The 19,058-nt window shown below is 31.9% G+C and overlaps 1 protein-coding gene across 1 annotated transcript; it reads right to left on the bottom strand.

The window, feature by feature from the left end:
* Positions 1-2,322: 2,322 nt before the first annotated feature.
* Positions 2,323-18,170, bottom strand: LOC112683490 (serine/threonine-protein phosphatase PP1-like). Its single transcript, XM_025554540.1, has 5 exons — positions 16,581-18,170; positions 14,224-14,901; positions 10,762-10,929; positions 5,376-5,496; positions 2,323-2,378 (listed from the first exon to the last, which is right to left on the bottom strand). Exons 1-5 carry the CDS (start codon positions 16,890-16,892, stop codon positions 2,323-2,325), a joined length of 1,335 nt encoding a protein of 444 aa, XP_025410325.1. The 5' UTR covers positions 16,893-18,170.
* Between the last annotated feature and the right edge of the window lie 888 nt (positions 18,171-19,058).

Raw genomic sequence — 19,058 nt, 5'->3', positions numbered from 1 at the left:
CTTTTTCATGTAACTCATATTGTGTACTTATACGGCGATAAATAGTAATCGAAAACGAAATGTTCAAAATTTGTAACATGTTATCCTTCTGATTTTCATCCGCAAAACTTCATTTGTAAAAACTTTCTGGGGATAATTTTATTATAATTTTAGATTAAAAAAAAAAAAATAATTCAAAACCCTTATTGAATAAAATAACAATTATTTTGTAAACCAGCTTCAACCAAATCAATTACATTTACTTTATTTGATTGTACACTATTGTTGGAACAATATATCTAAGGGTATTCCAACTATTTTAACCTGGAAAATATGTATTTTCCCAACTTGTATACGAGTACAGTCTGATGTATACATTATATATCATACTCATGTTAACATTAAAACACACTTTAGAAATGCACGTTTTACCTATATGACGTATTATTTGTGTTTGTCATGACTAGGGCTTGGAAGATGTCGCATTTGCATGTTTTTATTGGACTATTCATTTTATTACTAAATAAGCTTGAAATTATTTTCATGACAATAAGAAAAATATATTTAAAGTTTATAGGTAGAGTATATTTGATGATTATTGATAGTAATTATAATTATAAATTATTGATAAACTAATAAAAACATTTAAAAATGTTGCAATAATAAAATAATACGAGTATTTATTTTGAGAGTTTTCATTAAATATTTTTTATTTTATTATTTTTTGATATAAAGGCATTATACATTGTACCTATCATGATTCTCAAATCCTATAAATGACACAAAATATTCACTTTTATTTATATTGACCTGCATTAATTTAATGATTATCGTTGATTGCATTAATCAGATAATTGGCGATCTTTTAGCTTTTGAAAACATTAATTTAAGAACTTAATTTAATTTAATTTAATTAAGAAATGTTTAATGGTTCAATGCAATAGTTTTTCAGGTAATAGCAAAATTTATTTCTTACTTTGAATTGGGTTCTAAGCGTTTTTTCTAATTTTTATTTATGCTTTATAGATACATATCTAATTTAATGAGAACATTTTGAAAGAAAATTTCAAATTTCAAGCTATAGGGTGTTTCAAAAAGAACGCAAGATTTAAATTTGTTATAAGTTAAATTTATTTATTTTAAAAAAAACCAACAAATATATCATTATCTTTAGGAGAAGTTAAGGTTTAGCAGTAAAAAAGAATATCAGGCATATGACCCTCCTTACTTTCCCTACAGGCGATTATTCTTTCCATAAAATATACCATCACTGGATAACATAATGCCCCATCAAGTTCGTGAGGACACAACGAATTTCTTGCTTAAGTCCAAGACATTTCAAACTTTATTCCGGTAAACTCGTGACTCAATGTATCCCTATAAGAAAAAATCATACGGCGTCAAGTCGCAAGATCAAGGTGGATAGCTTTGGCCCCGCGACGAGATTAGTCTGTCCGGGAACTTCTCACGCCACAGAGTGATTGTTTCTCTTGAAGTGTAATAAATTGTGCCTTGTTGTAATCATATAAGAATACCTACTGAGCTCAGTAATTTTCTTTGGCCTTATTTAGATCAAATGAACATCAAAAATGTTTGGTTTCAACTTTTTACACTTCAAGAGAAACAATCAGTTTGCTACGTGATAAGTTTCTGGACAGACTAATCTCGTTGCATGGAGATCCAAGTCACCCATTTCTATCTTGCGACTGGAAGCCGTGTAATTTTTTCTTATGGATATACTCAAGTCACGAGTTTACCAGAACAAAGTTCGAAATGTCTTGGAACTTAAGCAAGAAATTCGTCGTATCCTCAACAAACATGAGGGTACAATATGTGATCGAGTGATGGTAAATTGTATGGAAAGAATAATCGCCTGAAGGGTTAGTAGGGAGGGTCATATGCCTGATATTGTTTTTCACTGTTAAACCTTAACTTCTTCTAAAAAGAATGATATGTTTGCTATGTTTTTAAAAGAACTAAATTTAATTTATAGCAGATTTAAATCCTATGTTTTTTTTGAGACACAATGTATTTATTTATTTTAATTTTATCTTATATATTTATACCTAGAAATTATATTAAGCTGAGTAAAATATCTTTATTTATGAAAATAGTTGTATTAAAAAAAAAATGAAGTACATATTTTTAAAACATATTTGTACTTTTTTAAGCGCATAAGTGCATGCATATTTGTACTTTTTATGTGCATTAACTTACGATATGTGTTCTAAGAGAATATTTATTAATTATTCCTATGAGTGCATTCCTTATACATGATGTATACTATACATATATTTTGATAAGAGGTTTTAAGATTATAAATGGTTTCGGTTATAAAATTAATTAACGATTGACAAATCCGGTTAGAACATCTGATTTAATTGTCTTTACCAATATATCTGTTACATGAACAACAACTACTGATTATGAAGAAGTTAAGAATCACATGTATAAAATATAAACGCACATGAAATGTCAAGGCAGGTTTGAAGTCCTAAACTCCCTCCTCTTTCTTGTTTGCGCTTAGCCGGTGTTGAATAAATGCTCATGCAACTGACCACGAAGCACCTAGTCATCTATTTGATTTCCGGCACAACGCGAATAAAATATTCTGCGGCGGCGGACAATATCCAATCGTGTACATTGCGTTCCGCATTATTTTATTCGGGTGTTGTTCGTGAAATTTGAGAGCTATCTTCATATGTGTGAAACGAATTGATAAGAACTCGAGGTCATCAAAATGACATGAAAAATAAAAACGGTTCATATATTTACTCGTTTCTTTCGAACGGAATATGCACGCAAACGTGTTAACGAATTTGACTTTCGTCAGCTTTCGACTTTTCGATTTGTTCAAATTGTTTTAATCATTGAGTTTAATAAATTGTAATATTATAATTGCTTTTTGTAATTATGTTTCATAATATATTTCACCGTTATTACTTTTACTTTTATAAAATTATAATAAACAGAATTTATAATAGTTCAGCCGTGCAACGTCTCATATGACACGTTTTTTATTAATTAATTTTAAACTCTTAATTGAAACTAAAGCACATTCGTAAAGGCCTGTATAGATAATGGATATATTGCTCAATTGTTTTCTGATGCTGCATTCAGTGTACAATTATGTTGGTAGTACAGAAAAATAAATATTTTAATTTTCGCTAGTCCATGACATGAAAAATTTTCAAGCTTATTTTTAATACATTTTAGAAATACGACCTAAACACACACGAATACTTATTTCCCATCCAAGCATTATTCAATGAGTCACTTGAAAGTAAAATATCTTATTCAAAGACGACTTAACGGCTCTAATGTATTATTCGAATTTATTGTAACTGTTAAACAAGTCTGAAAAAGTTTTATCCTATACCGTGAACTAATTATAACATCGTTTTGTTTATTTCATGCACTAGCTACTTCTAATATTGCGATAAAATTACTACGATCAAAATAATATTTAGTTAACTATATATTTTTTTTTTTTTTAATATTTAAATTTATAATATAAATTAGTTCAAGCACTTATTATTTAAAGGTTCTCTAAATCTTTCTAGTTGTGTTTACGATACTTAATTGAGATCGTAATTAATTCGTATCTTTATGTATACTTTTAAACTATGTATGAAATTTTCTTTCTCAATTTATTTGGTTAAATACTACGACGTTTGTTAATTTTAAATTTTATTTTTAATCCAATCATGATATGATCAATTTAATAAAAAACATAAAATTATTCATTAATAAAAGTTGTAAGTAATTTTACAAAATATTACGTTTATAATTAATAATTTTTATATTAAAATCGATAATGTTAAAAATATTTCATAATAACCAGTTTTTAATTTGCTTAATTAATGATTTAAAGTACAAAATAATAATTAATTCTGTTCAAACTGTTTCAGAACTACCTACAGTTGTGTATTAATTTGGCCTTTATGGGATAAGTGAATAAATTAATATTTAGGTTTAAATGTCTTATATTTAAATGATTTCTTCAAAAATCTAAAAAAAGAAAAACTAGGTATCATTAAAAACAATTCCGAATTTCAAACAAACGAATTTTAATTTATTTTACTTACCTATGTTTGTGGCTGTAGTATCAAAAAAGATCACTTTTACGTGATCTGTCAATACCCAACTGAGAAATGATTGATATATAGCTTAAGCATGTGATTTCAAGTTCCATCCAACAATTTTGGTACTCCTAATAGTTGATAATTTCAATTGTTAGAAATAATTATAGGTAGTCTATCAACTGTTTATTTGCTACATAGCTCGGGTAATATGTTGTCATCCAATTGTAAAATAAAGCATTGAGTTTAATAACTGAAAATGTTTTGCGTACTCGTATTTCCGTAGCTATAATTTTACGTATTTTTTTTCGCGGTACCGTTTAATTGATGACCTATTAACAATCATATTGCTTTCGTGTGTGTGTAATATTTTCTTTTTTGCCAAACAAAAATACAAGTATTAGTACAACAAAAAGCATAATTTGTTTAGAATATGTCGTCTGACCCTCTGAAGAGAGATTTGAATCGTTCTAAACAAACCCGAAAATCGTTGTCCCATAAACACGCGTAATTAGGGTTATCTACAGTATTGTACCAGTCGTATATAGACACAAAACTAATGGGAGACTGGCCTAGGGTGCTAAAGTATGATCTCTTCCCTTCCCGGGCCGGAATATGAATGGTACAACAATGTATTTTGTTTTCAAATAACGCATATTTATAGTGCACTATGTTAGGTGTATTTTTGTTTCGAAGTCAATTTCGGGTCCATTTCAGAAACACCGAACTGAACACTCGTTGAGTTATTTAATAAAACAAATGATGCATTTTTATTCGGAGACGTACGATCATGGAAAGGTCGTGTTGGTTAAAAATCAATTCATTCACAGCGACTCGGTGAAAAACATTCGGAGGACGCGCCGTCGCGTCGGCTTTTGGCTTCCGCTGACACGTGACGGAATCGACCGGCTTTCGTGAACGCACAATTTTATGCGTGTATAGTCGCCGCGGCCGCGATGCGCGTGAAACACTACGCGCGCGTTCCTCAACGGTACCGCCAGTCCCTGCGGTCATCCGGGCTCCGGTCACGGCCGTGGATATTGATTTCCTCCGCGTATCCCGGACACCGACGTTCCGAGATCCCTTCGCGTGGCGGTTCGAAAACGGTTTCGCGGCCGTTCGCGTCACGTAGTCGCGCGGTCGCCTTCCGCCGGCGGCGGTCGTCGTCCCGTCGCGGCCTCCGACCCGACGACGGCCGTGCTGCCAACACCGATTCCGATGGCGACGATTGTTGCCGCCATAGTTGGCGGCTCGCGGCCACCGCGGTCCGACCTGGGCGCACGTTCCGGGACGCGTGCAGCAGCTGGAACGTACATTTCGCGTACTCGTCCACGGACATGACGGCACCCGGCAAACCGTATCCCCTGTAGTCGGGCGCGCTGAACACGGTTACTAGCTTGCGTTGCGCGAAAAACTTGTAACCGTCGTCCACACACTGTGACCATGAAAACGACCATAAAATTAATAATTTTTTATTACCTTTAGAAATCTTGTGAATCGTCCGAAACCTCCCGGGCTACGTCCGAGATAATCGTCGAGCCCCAGGTTTTGTTCTTTCTTTTTTTTTCCCTAACCTACGTAACTGCGCTAACACGTTTTCTTTCCAGTTTCAACAGACCTAAGACTATGTCTGTAATCGACTTTCGACCACGGGTACAGTTAGAAATATTCGTTTTTTTTACCGACGTGATTTATATTTTTATTGAATTTTTAACCATACCTGTGGTTGACAATGGATCATAGACCGTCCCAATACTGTTAGAACGACAAGGAAATTGTCGGTTTAGTGTGGTACCAAATAAAAAAAACTCAGGATCCGACCTGCAGTATACATTAGTAACCTTTTGTTACCGCCTGGTGTTTGAGGGGGCCCGACTCGGTTGAACGAAAACCCGATCCAGTGCCGGATTAACAAATTTGACGCATGGGGGGAGATTTAAAAATTCCGCCCTTCAACCCCCTCCACAAATCAAAATATATATATGTATACAACAAGTAACAACATAGTTAAGATTGTTTAATTAATTTATATTGATAAACATATTGTAACACCAGTAGTTTTCAAATTTATAGACCTTAGTAGGTACTAAATATAAACATTTTAATACAAATTTATTCAATATAAGACATTTACAACTATTTTTTAGCTTTCTGAGCAGTAAACTCTTTAATAATATCATTCCAACTTATACTTCTTAGGAAAATATTTTCAATAGATATTAGGGACAACTAGGACATATTTTCATTAGATAATTATATTTTCTGGTAGTTCTTGGCTCTTTTTAAAACTGAGAAGGATCTCTCTCCGCTAGCATTTGAACATGGTATAAATATAAAAAGTTTTAAAACTATTTCTACAGTAGGAAATGAATCATTTAACTTTGATACTGTTAATACTTCAAGAAAACTGTGTACAGATAATTTTTCATCTTCTGAATAATACTTCATTATTGTTTTAAATTGTATAATCTCATTCTCAAGGTCCGGTTATAAACACTATAAATATTTACTAATTGCTTTAATTTTTCTCATAAAATATTCTCGTGAGAGAGAGAGAGAGAGAGAGAGGTAATAAAAACAATTGCTTGGTAGTGTGTAAATAAATTATTTGATACTAATAAAATCAAATTTAATAATCTGATGGTTATAAATTATAATACACACATAGAGATATATAAGAAATACAATAAACACAATTTTATATTAGTGTAACAAAAATAAAAATGCATAGGTCCGAGCGCTAAATAATAATAATATGGTTTTACTCTTATTATGCTGAACGTCCACTGACGAAATAACTCAGCGGTTTAATATAACTATTATAATTATAATATTATATAATTGTTATTAATATTTTTCAATAATAAATTAATAATTTTTCCAAAAAACTAGTATAGTCATTAGAAAATTTCAAAACTTTTGTTGACACCGTCAAAAAATTGCCGCCCGGGACAGCTGCCTCCTTTGCCCCCTCCCATTAACCCGGCACTGACCCGATCTTTTGCGGGACGAAGTACAACATTTTATTCTTAATTATATAACGCGTGTACGTGCACGTACTTAATTTTCCTATATAACGTTGATTATTAAATTTTACGGATAGATATATAATATAGGTTTAAATTCTACTTAAAAGTCAAAACGTTTACGGAGAAAATGACTTGTACATAAAGCCACGTAGTGCTTAATTACTAAGAATTCTTGATTTAGCCATTATTCACCCGATACACACATCATTATTATTTCCACCCGATACACATTGCCTTCTTGCGTAATATATAACATAATCGCTGCAGTTACGCAATCAATAATTGTAAAGAGGAATAAAACGTTTATATATTTTAAAACATTGACAAATTAATACGCAAGTATTTGAAAATCGCGGGATATTTATTTCATATATTATTCCTGCGCCGTATAATATTCATAAGTTAATATATAGAAATATATTCAACAAATGACAGGGCTCTATACGAATACATTACCTATTATTAGTTATGACATTAATTTGAAGTTATCCGATCTAATGATCGATTATAGGTACTGACTTAGTAATTACCGGGTAAATAATGATTATACCGATATTGGTATGATATAGCAATAATTATTGTAAAATGTTTAGTTAAAAATTATACATAAAGAAATGCCAATATTGGATAGAATCAAATTAATATAATATATATATAAGTATATAAATATGAGAAATATTACAATTAGGCGTTCAAATCGAAGTGTTGATAAAAGCTCATTGGTATATACACAGAAAAAAATATTTACTACAATATTTAAGGTAAACAATTTATAGTTTAAAGAATCATATTTTTACCTATAGTAACTAAAATTGCATATTCAAATAACTAGTACACAAATAGTTAAATTTTAAATACGTATTCAACTAAAATAATGTTATAATAGGTCATCCAAATACCACGGTATAGTGCTAAGTCTTATAGTGAGTAAAGCCGGGTTCACACTACACCGTGACGTATATTTTACCAGACCGTGTGCTTTGAAAATGTGTGATACCTATATATATCTTATGGTGATACTATCAAATTTTGGTTACATATTTTCGCAGTTTTTTATTAGATATAAAATATTTTCATAAGTTTCAATAAATAATAATTGATAAATATTATATTATATAGTAGACAGCATGTATTATATTATTATTAGGACTCTGTTGGCGCGGTAAGTGCCCAACAATATAAATAAACAATAAATAATAATAAATTGCCTACAATGGCATACAGCAGTATTCAATAATGGTAATAATAATAAATACAATTTGGCCCTACAGCGGTACAACAAATATATAAATAATAATGTGTGGCCCTACAACGGCACAACAAAATGTATAAATAATAATGTATGGCCTACACGGCACGCAATACAAATAATAAATTTAATTTATTTAAATAAAATTTAACATGGCGCACGCAAAATAATAATTCAATTTATAATAATTTGCCTATGACGGCAAGACTCGTTGACCTTTATGCAATAATAAAAATTAACAAATATGAATAGACCTTTATACAATAACAAACACAAAATATGGTTGACCAATACTCACATGTGACTATGTTGAAATGGTTGATTCCATCCACGCGACCGCACCAACCCTGTGATTAAACAATTGCCTATTACGGCACACCGCTGTGTATAAATGAAAACAAATCACAGAATTGATACGTGCGACCATTCGAGCACAGTCACCAACGAAAACACTGCAACGGTCCACAGCTCTGGACGATGACACAATGAATGAAAACCACGTTATTCACAAAACGACATTATACGGTATACCTTGATGTAACAATATGGTTCAGCCAATTAGAGATAATTATTTTAGAAGACACGACACGACACGGTGTAGTGTGAACCCAGCTTAATAAGTATAGTCTATCGTGTAAGCCACGTGCTGTAGTCGTTTGGATATAGACGTGCGGACGTGTCTGTACTCTGTCCATCTACTGACACTGGGACTCAGGTTGACATTTAAAAGTATAGTACATTTTATATATATTTATTTTGTCATAATAGTACAAGTAATTAACATATTTGCAACTATTTAATTATTTGTAGAAGAAGAAATTGATTCTACGGACTAAAAACTTAACAATCCTTTAAAACCTGGCAAGTGAACATATTGGTCAGAGCCAAATTAGAAAATATGGGCCCTAGGCATTATAATCTTAGGGGCCTTTAATATTTGTTTAATGTGATTTAAAAATTACAGTCAACATTAAAATAACTTTATTGCATTAGTGAACAAAAGTTTTATTTACAGACCAAAATTAATTGTTAATGCTCGTATTATGTTTAAAAATAATTATTAAGTACCGGTAAAAATGAAAAATATTAATTATATATTAATGTTTACTAAATTATATAAATAAAAATTTAAGTCAATGGTTTCTTTCGAGATTTTAGTTCACTAAACTTCTGAATTCGATCTGAAAAATCCAATGTGTCAGTTATTTCCCTTTCAGCAGATAGACGAACGAGTGAGTTTAATTTTTCTTGGTGAAGGGACGTTTTTCTGGCGTTTTCAATAAGTTCTAATTTTGAATTTATTCTTTCTGCTTCACGATTCGAAATTGGCAAAATTAAATAAATTTCTAGAGAAATGCACACGATTGGAAAGACTTTTTTTAAATTATTTTCATGTACATATAAGTAAATATTTTGAGGAGTAATTATTGGTAAATTTAACTGCATTACACAATTTGAAAAGTTCTCAATCTCTTGTTTTATATTAGTTATATCAATATCATCTTTAAATGTGCTAATGAATATGTCGGCAGAAGTCTCTGATAATAATTCTGAATCAAATTTTGTAATAAACCCAAAAATATTACAAACATTATCATATGCGTTTAATCTTTTATCATGTTCAGTAACTAAACGATCAATAACGTAAAAATTATCAATCTCTAACTTTCTTATACCACAAAAGTTTAAATTTCCTTATATTGTACCAACCGAGAATTTTTTTTTTCTTATATTTTTTTCAACACAGGGCAGAATATTTGTTGATAATACCCTTGCTTTGTTTTCAAAATATATAAACTTCTCTCTTAATGAACTAACATAAGTTTTTAATCCTTTCAATAAATTTACGACTGTAAATAAATCTATTCCCGGTTTTTAAAGGTATTTACTAACACTATTAAACTACGATAAATTTTCACTCCACATAACTGCCATAAAAGTTGTTTTAAATTTTATCATTTTATTTTTCATTGACGATTTTCTTGTTTTTCATTACAATTTTTAAAAATATCTGTTAATGTACATATTATTTGGTCATAATTTAAGATAATAAATATACAAGACTCCGCGTGATACTCCCACCTAGTATTACTTAAAGTTTTCAAAACGATTATTTTATTTTTCTCTTCCGATTTTAGACCAGCAAAGAGCAAATTCCATCTATGTGTTGAGGCCGCAAAATATGCATACAATTTTTGAACAACACCAAAAAAATTGATTGCTTCTAAACAACTTTTCACTGCATGTGACCCTACTAAATTTAGGGAATGAGCAAAACAAGGTGCAAATAAAGCAACACTACATTTTTTTTTATTTGAGCCTATAAACTCTCATATATATCAGTCATATTATTAGCACTGTCGTATGATTGACCTCTACAATATTGAAAATTAATATTATTATTTTCCAAAAAATGTATTACTTTTTCGGCCATTGAAATACCAGTTTGATTTAATATATGAATGTATGTTAAGAATCGCTCAACAACTAACCTTTTATAACAGTATCTAATAACAACAGCAAATTGATCTCTATGTGCTCTATCTGGAGTAGAATCTAAAATTAAACCGAAGTATTTAGTTTCTTGTAACTGTTTAGTTATTTCTAAATAAAACTATATTTGTCATTAGGTCTGTTATTTTGTTACAAATTCGCATCGAAAAATAAGATACATTGCCTGATCCTTTATTAACGCGTTCATTCATATGTTTTTTTTAAAAAGGGATCAAATTCGAAAATAACTTCAAGAATTCCAAGAAAATTTCCATTACTCAGAGAACCCAACTGCTAGTCATTACCCTCAAATGCTAACCAACGAACAGCCAAAAATTTAACAACAGATACTACACCGTGCAACACTTAAACTCAATACTTTTTGTCATTCAACATTTTTTCGGCTATAGTTTTGTCTATACGATGTTTAGTGTTTACACGATCTAATCAAGTTAACATTGATTCACGATGGTTTGCACAATTTTCATGTTCTTTAACCTTTTCATAAGATTTTTTCCAATTGTTAAAACCAGGATTAATAAAACTTGAATTATTTGATTTATTAGATAGTTTACAGACAAAACAGAAAACGTTGCCAGTGTGTTTAGAAAACATAAGCCATTTACGTGAGTCTATTTCACCATTTAGCAATTTTAATTTGAATAATGAGATATTTAATGAACGATTATAATTTTTAAATTTTTTTTCGAAAGAATGAAATTTTTTTGGATTCATATTCTGAAAAATGCTGGTCCTTTTAAGCAGCATATTTCTATAAAAGTGTTGTTTAACACTAAAAATCACATTCCCAGATCTTGATATGATTCAATATCAATTTCAAAGTTATGAACATCCGAATTAAAATTCGGCAATCACTGAATTTTCTACTGCAGAACAATTGTCAGATTCATTTTCAGAAAAATTTAAAGCATCATAGTTTGAAGTGATTATTGTATTAGACATATTATTAATATCATTATTTATGTTTTAAACATCAAGATAACTATTATTTAGAACCAAATCATCTTTATTATTTATATTAGCTTCTACTTCTACTTCGTTTACACTATTGACAGTTTTAAAGAAATTTCTTAATTTAGGTAATTTGCTTACTGCATCTTCAGCCTCCTTCTTTAATTTTCGTTTTGCATAACCACTGAGATAAATCCTTTTTTTGTCTAACATTTTCAAATTTCAATAGTTTTTATTATACACTTATAACGAACAAAACTCACGAACTCTACTTAAAACCAATTTAAAATCACGAGTCACAACAGTCAACAGAATACTAACTAACGTACCGATTGTATTAACGATGTAAAACTAACCAACAAAATGTATGTAATAGAAAATACCTTAACGATTTGGTAGAGGTAAACAGTAGACTATATAGTGTATACCCGTGTTTAGATAAACTGAGCATTCGCAAAAATCCGAGATATTTTTAAATAATGCGCGGCTTACAACTGTTGCGATTCGTGTTATCATACAAGTGTTTAAATTTGGGCTATAGGTATACACGTTGATGATTAGGTGACAGGATGAGTAAATATAAATGGTAAAGTGTTTTTGGCCAACTTTATCTCAAAATTGAATAGCTTTATTCTATCAATTAGATAATAATTTTAAATTCCATTACGAAACATGACTAATTTGTTTTGTAAATGTTAAACGAAAGAAATATCTTAAAATTTTACAATACCACTTAAATATTTAATTGTCAACAGAGGCCCGGGGCCCCAAATAATACCAGGGCCCGGGGCTGTAGCCCCCTAGCCCCCTTCTAAGTTGGGCTCTGATATTAGTAATACATTGGTAACAAGTATTTTAATTTATTCAATTAAATATTTTATAGGAGATGATGAACTCGCTTCACTATTGTTATAATCATTCATGTTTCAACCTACAAATTCAAAGTTTTCAAAAACAAAAAAACTCATCGTTCTTCCAAAATTGAACAATCAAGATATTTAATGAGTTACATTGTATACTTTTTTTTTCTAGTGTATAAATGTGCTCAAAACTTTGTATTAATAAAATAAAAATACTGTGCACTTTTGTTTTTTACTTTTGTTTAATAAACATTGTTTATTACTAATTATTTAAATTTATTTAATATGGTGGTTGAAAAAATCTTGAGTGAAGAGGCCATCCATTGTTGATACTCCAACAAATAAAAATATAGCTATTAATCTAACATATATACAAGATTCTATTTACGATTATATTACTGTTTTTTTAAACATAGATAAAATACACTATGACACATATGTAAGATTAAAATTCAAATAAGAATATTAATTTAGCTGAGAAGTATAATAGGAAGTACATATATACTATAACCTATAGTCTATAATATATAGACTACATACTCTTAAAGCTAATAATAAAAACTAAAAAAAAAAAAAATTATAGAGTTGATAAAACTTCAAAAAAATTTCAATTAATCAATATTATCATACTTTCTATTGACTATCTAAAAAAACATATGTTGTTTTAAGCTTATTATAAATATTTCGTATAATGTACTTTAAAGTTGCACTCAAGGTAGTAAAAAAGAAGATAGAAAAGTTTTAAATTTACAGATTTTTCATTCTCCGAAAATCACAAAATAATTTAAAAAATACATTTTCAAAATGATTAATGTACCCAATTTTTGTTGAAAACTTTAAAGTAAGCGTGATTGGTAAAATCTGTTATATAAAATTAAATATAAAATATAAAAATTTAAAAAAAAAATAATTGAGTAAGTTTTGGTAAGATTGAGGATGTAAAAAAGCTATTTAGAAAAGTTGAATTTTTCATCATCAGACCAATGAAATTATCAATAAATTGTGCTTTATCGTAAACTTTATGTATGTACTTTATTTTTGTACTTTATGTATGTTGTACCTTTATCGGTGTTTAGTGTTGTTTGCCTTCTCAATATAATAAATATAATTAAAAAAATGAAAATCTAGTGCTTAACTAGATTCGTTATTTTTTTATATTATTAAGTGTAAGTAGGCTCGTATTTAGGGGGACACGGGTAGGCACATGCCCGAGGGCGTCAAGTCTCAGGGGTGGCAAAATATTTTAGCAAAATTAATTTTAAAAATGAGTACCTAATGAAAAAAAAATAAAACAATAAAAAAAAGAAAATAGTATTTTTTATAATGTTATAATTTGTATAATTTGTTAATTAAAAAAAGTAATAAACGATTTTCGTTTATAAGTTATATTTTAACATTAAAGAATCTCAATTATGGACGAAATAATAAGTGTTATATTATTATTATTTATTTTTTTGGGGGGGGGGGGAGCATAAATAATATGCCGGGGACGCCACATTTTTAAATATAGGTCTGAGTGTAAACAAAATTTAATATATGAATTTATTAAATTCTAAAACGGACAAAAACTTTTCCCAGGAAATATGTCTCGCTGTACTTGTTCGCGTTACGGAGATTGGGAAATTCCCTTGGACTCTTCGAATTGGAGGCCGTGAACAAGCGATCTCCTCGAATAGCTTCCCGGGACCGGGTGTTCCGAGGAACGGTGAAACGCGCGCGCAATCGTTTACGGGACGTAAACCTGACGTTGCGAGGCCGAGAGGAATTTCACTTGCCTGATGAGCCCTGACCACCAGCTTCAACCGGAACCGGAAGAGGAACTCGGCCACGCGATCGGCGCCATACTCGTAGGACACGTGACGGCGGACGTTCGCGCGCCAACCCCGGTCCCCCGGACGGTCAGACGGATCGGACCACAGCAGATCGCACATTAGGCCGCTTTTGGGCACACGGGCAGGCCGCGGCATCCGGTCGATCTGGCCCATGTACCGCAGGTGCGGGCTGAGGCCGCCGTGCGCGCAGAATATGATGCCGGCGACGACCGCGGCCACTGGCATGCAATCGAACGTTCTGTTGAACGCCTTCCACAGACGGCCGCCCAGCATCGAGCCGTACCGGGACCGGCACTCATCGTAGAATCCGTACCGCACGTTCACGGTGCAGCACTCGTGGTTGCCGCGCAACAGGTAAACGTTCTTCGGGTACCGGGTCTTGAGCGCCAACAGGAGAGTGATCACCTGCACAATGTGTACGTTACGAAAGCATTACAGTTGTGTGCACACGATGGAAAAATAATTCGAACCAAAGCGCTACGTTATGATATTATGGATCGTAACAGTTGTCGATTTTTTTTTTTCGTCTTTTACATTTGCATGACCTATTTTGATGTCGGGAAGAGTATGATCCCCAAAAACACCTTTATCGGTACACTTATTTGTACACGAATACTATACAAACGGTATGCCAAAAAGATTATCGATGTAAAATCGTCAATCAATGACACGGGTTAGATCTTGTTCTCAGTAAGTTATCCTTGTAAGTCAGTGATTTTCAACCTGGGGATCGCGAATCATAGGTTTAGGGGTCGCTTAAAATAATGGATGAAATGGTTTTTCCATATTATTTAAAAAAAAACAAAGTAAATTATTTATTTTGTGAAATTTTTAAGTGTTAATTAATCAGAATTGTTAATCATATAAATATTTTACCGGCAATTAAATCAAATTTTGATGAATAAAATAATATTTATTTTTTTTTGAAGGGGTTGCATTACACAAAAATAAAAAATGGGGGGTCACGATCCGAAAAATGTTGATAACCACTGCTCTAAGTATGCTCTTCAAAATATGCAAATACGTATTATGTAAACATGTGCACATAGGATTATGCTCACGTCGTGTGTGGAACACTTTACATATTAACCTTTACAGCTTTTTAATATAGTTTTATGTTACTTCGCTATAATTTGACTAAACTCACAAGAAAATAATTTTTCGTTACCCCGTGGTTATTTACCGTAGTTCTTCAAGTCCATTGAGTACGTGTTAAGTTCGTATAAGGACAAATTATTTTAAAACTTATATAATTATTGTACGGTCGATTAACTAGGGTGGGGTCGGGCGTTTACCATACAATTAAGGTGCACTTATATGCGTTTACGAACGACTCTGTCATAAAATTGTATCCAGTTGTACACATAAATGTATTGTATATAATTTACCATATTATTTATTCGCTAAACGTACAGAATTTTATAAATAATTATATTTTTTGTGCACAAAACTGTCGAGTGAGTGAGATAAGTAAGTTAAGCACGATAGTAAAAATAAAAATTGAAAATAACAAAACAAAAAAGCGTGGAATACGTTTTCTGTGGTCATTTTTTTGATCTAATAGTAAAAAATAACTACTATAAAAAAAAAAAAAAAACATTTAATATGTAATAAATATAGACTTGTAATTTTTTTTTCTCAACTGCATATCATACATGTATAATATTTTATTTCCCGCCATAAATCGTGAAATACTTATCAACCTGACACCAAGCGCGGATTTAGGATAGGAATTCAAGAGGTCAACTGATCCACAGTTAATATTTGTTAACAAAATTGGCCTTTTGTAGATTTCTTAGATTATTTAAGTGTACCGACTATAGGTTGAAACTAATACTAAACTGGGACAACTGTCCCAGTTTCCACCTTCCAAATTATGCCACTGGTTTAATTGTATAGTACAGTGAAATCATGACTAGCCCATACACTACCCCCTACCCTCCCACTAGTGCACTTTCGTCTTGGATCCCGGTACAGCCCACTGTATCTCCAGCCCTCACCCTCTCACAACATATGGTTGGTGCGCGTACGCAGTGAGTACGACAGGTACGCGGGGGATGGGGTTTCCTTCCCACGGCGCATACTTCAACGGACTGCGGACCACGGTCCACGAAATCGCCCAGGAACAGGAAATCCACGTCTGGCGGCCGACCAGCCGCTTCAAACCATCGGAGCAGGTCGCTGTACTGACCGTGCAGGTCGCCGACCACTTTGATGGGCGCCCGGAGCTTGAGCAGCATGGGTTGCTGGAGGAACGCGCGCCGAGCGTCCATGCACAGGGCCCGAATGTGATGTGCGTCACTAAGGTCGGCGGCGCCCGACAGCAACCCTTCCATCATGTGGCCGTGGCCGCCGACACCGGTGTGGTCGTAGTTGAGACTCGGACGTCGTGACATGTTCTACGATCGAGATGTGTGTAGAAATTTTGGAGTGCGGATTCACGTGACGGGGAATACCTTTATTCTGCACGTCTTATTATTTGGTCACCATATTTATGGTTCCTATTAATAATACCACTACCACCACTACTACTACTAATACTACACTATTAATTTTAATACTACTGTTGTTATTATAATATTATTATGATTATTTTTATTATGTTTTCGTTATTATTTTCTTCGCTTTCGCAATCGTTGCTGTGCATATGTTTTTATGTGTGTGTGTGCGTGTGTGTGAGTACGTGTGTGCGTGCGCGCGCGTGTGTGTGTGTTTGTATGAAACCATTTAATATTTCGTATCGAACAATCACCGGCGCGCGCTAAAGACGCGGTCGCTATGGCGAAAAATAAATAAAAATAAATATTGAATGAAAAATACATCGGAAAATCGGTCATGTGTGTTGCGATACCACCACCTCACCGTTGGCCATTCCTAAAAACGTTTTCCCAGACCGCAGACGCGTTTCTCTATAGTCTTTTGAGTCCATTATGACAATATTATAATCGTTACACGATATTTAAATATAACTCACTCGGTCACTCGCCTATCGAAGTGTATATTTTAAAAATTACGAAAATTATGTGCTTGAGGTTTGACATGGAGGTTTCCTTAAATATTATGGATGTATAATAAGATACAATATTTCAAAAATCCCATTTTTTTAAATTTGAAATAATTTTGGGTATGATGATTAGCATTTTTCATATTCTGATTGCCTAGGAAATACTTTAATTTGTTTAATAAGATTATTTTTGTATATGTAAATCAATACAGTACAAATAAATATCATTAGAACCTATGACGATTGTGCGTATATTTCGACTGCAAATTCTTAGTTTTAATAATTTTCCTGAGCCTTATTAGTAAAATATGTCTCGAGGAGTACCAGTAATTCACTTATAATAGATCCTGCTAAATGTCTTGCAAATATTCCCATTTTTATCGTCTACTACATTACGCAAATATACATACTTAATCGTATTAGGCAGAGCCGGATTAAAGTGAAACAGGGGGGAAATCTGCCTTCAGGTCCAAAATTTTAAAGGTGCAAAATTTTGAAATAATGTAGGTACTATTTAGAGTGGAAAAAATATTAACGAAAAAAGTTCTGAATTTTAAGAAGGTTTGCTCCGGGTCGCAAAATGTCTTAATTCGACCCTGACATTAGGTATAAATAATCGTATACGAAAATGTTTTCTTTTTTTTAATTTTTTTAGATTTTATTAATGATTTTCCCCAAGTATTTAATAATTCTATATGGATTATTACATTATTGCAAATTATGCTAAATTATTTTATTTAATTCAATCATTAATGAACTCTGAGATACTATAGAATCACTTAAACAAATTTTATATTTAGAACACAAATAACTGTTTTGAATTAAACATTGACAAATGTAAAATTATTTAATTTACTCGTTTCAAAAATCCAATTATATTAAATTATAAAATTAATACTAATGAATTAAACAGAGTATTATTGATTAAAGATTAAGGTAGATGTTTTGATTTGGACCTTTCATTTAATTCCCACCATAAAATAATTTTAAATAAATCTTAAAGGTGCTAGGCTTTATTAATAAGAATACCTAACATTTTAAACAGATATCAAGCTTAATAACATTATATTGTTCACTAGTGCGATCTACTTTAGAATTTAGATCCATAATTTGGTCTCAGAATTTGTGTACATACATAAAAGATCTTGAATTAGTCCAATATAAATTTTTAAAAAAGAATTTCTTCTGTTATTAATACACCCATAAGTGTGCACAAAATTACTGGCTGGGTAGTCATACACAGTGGCGACGAACCCATATAGTAGGGGTGACAGCCGCCACCCATTTTAAATGGGTGGGTGGGTGGTGGTCGGTGGGTTTTGTTATGCAGATGGGTAAATATTAAATATCTAATAGAAAATGTTGACGGGTTAAGCCGTTGAGTGCCTCGATGTAATCGACGTGCGTTGCCCGTGTAGCCGCGCCTAAACTAGACTGCGCACAACGTCGGTCGACTACGTGTCGACGTCGGCCACCAGCGCAAGACCGTAATTTTTACAGCCTATATTCAATATTATTTATTATTTGATAAATGATATATATTAAAAATTTATAAATC

The sequence above is a fragment of the Sipha flava genome, unplaced genomic scaffold (assembly GCF_003268045.1).
Source record: "Sipha flava isolate LNK unplaced genomic scaffold, YSA_version1 227_pilon_pilon, whole genome shotgun sequence".
NCBI classification, from domain to species: domain Eukaryota; kingdom Metazoa; phylum Arthropoda; class Insecta; order Hemiptera; family Aphididae; genus Sipha; species Sipha flava.
The sequence above is the reverse complement of the archived record's forward strand: the minus strand, read 5'-3'. Positions and strand labels throughout refer to the sequence as shown.

Bases quoted from the DNA above. Each gene is read 5' to 3' on its own strand.
- LOC112683490 (XM_025554540.1), bottom strand. From the start codon at position 16,892: ATGTCACGACGTCCGAGTCTCAACTACGACCACACCGGTGTCGGCGGC. The intron at 10,930-14,223 runs GTTTTAGAATTT...ATAACTAAACAG, and splicing joins CCTGGGAAAAGTTTTTGTCC to TTACAAGAAACTAAATACTT. The intron at 5,497-10,761 runs GTAATACATTTT...TCATGGTCACAG, and splicing joins GTATTTCAATGGCCGAAAAA to TGTGTGGACGACGGTTACAA.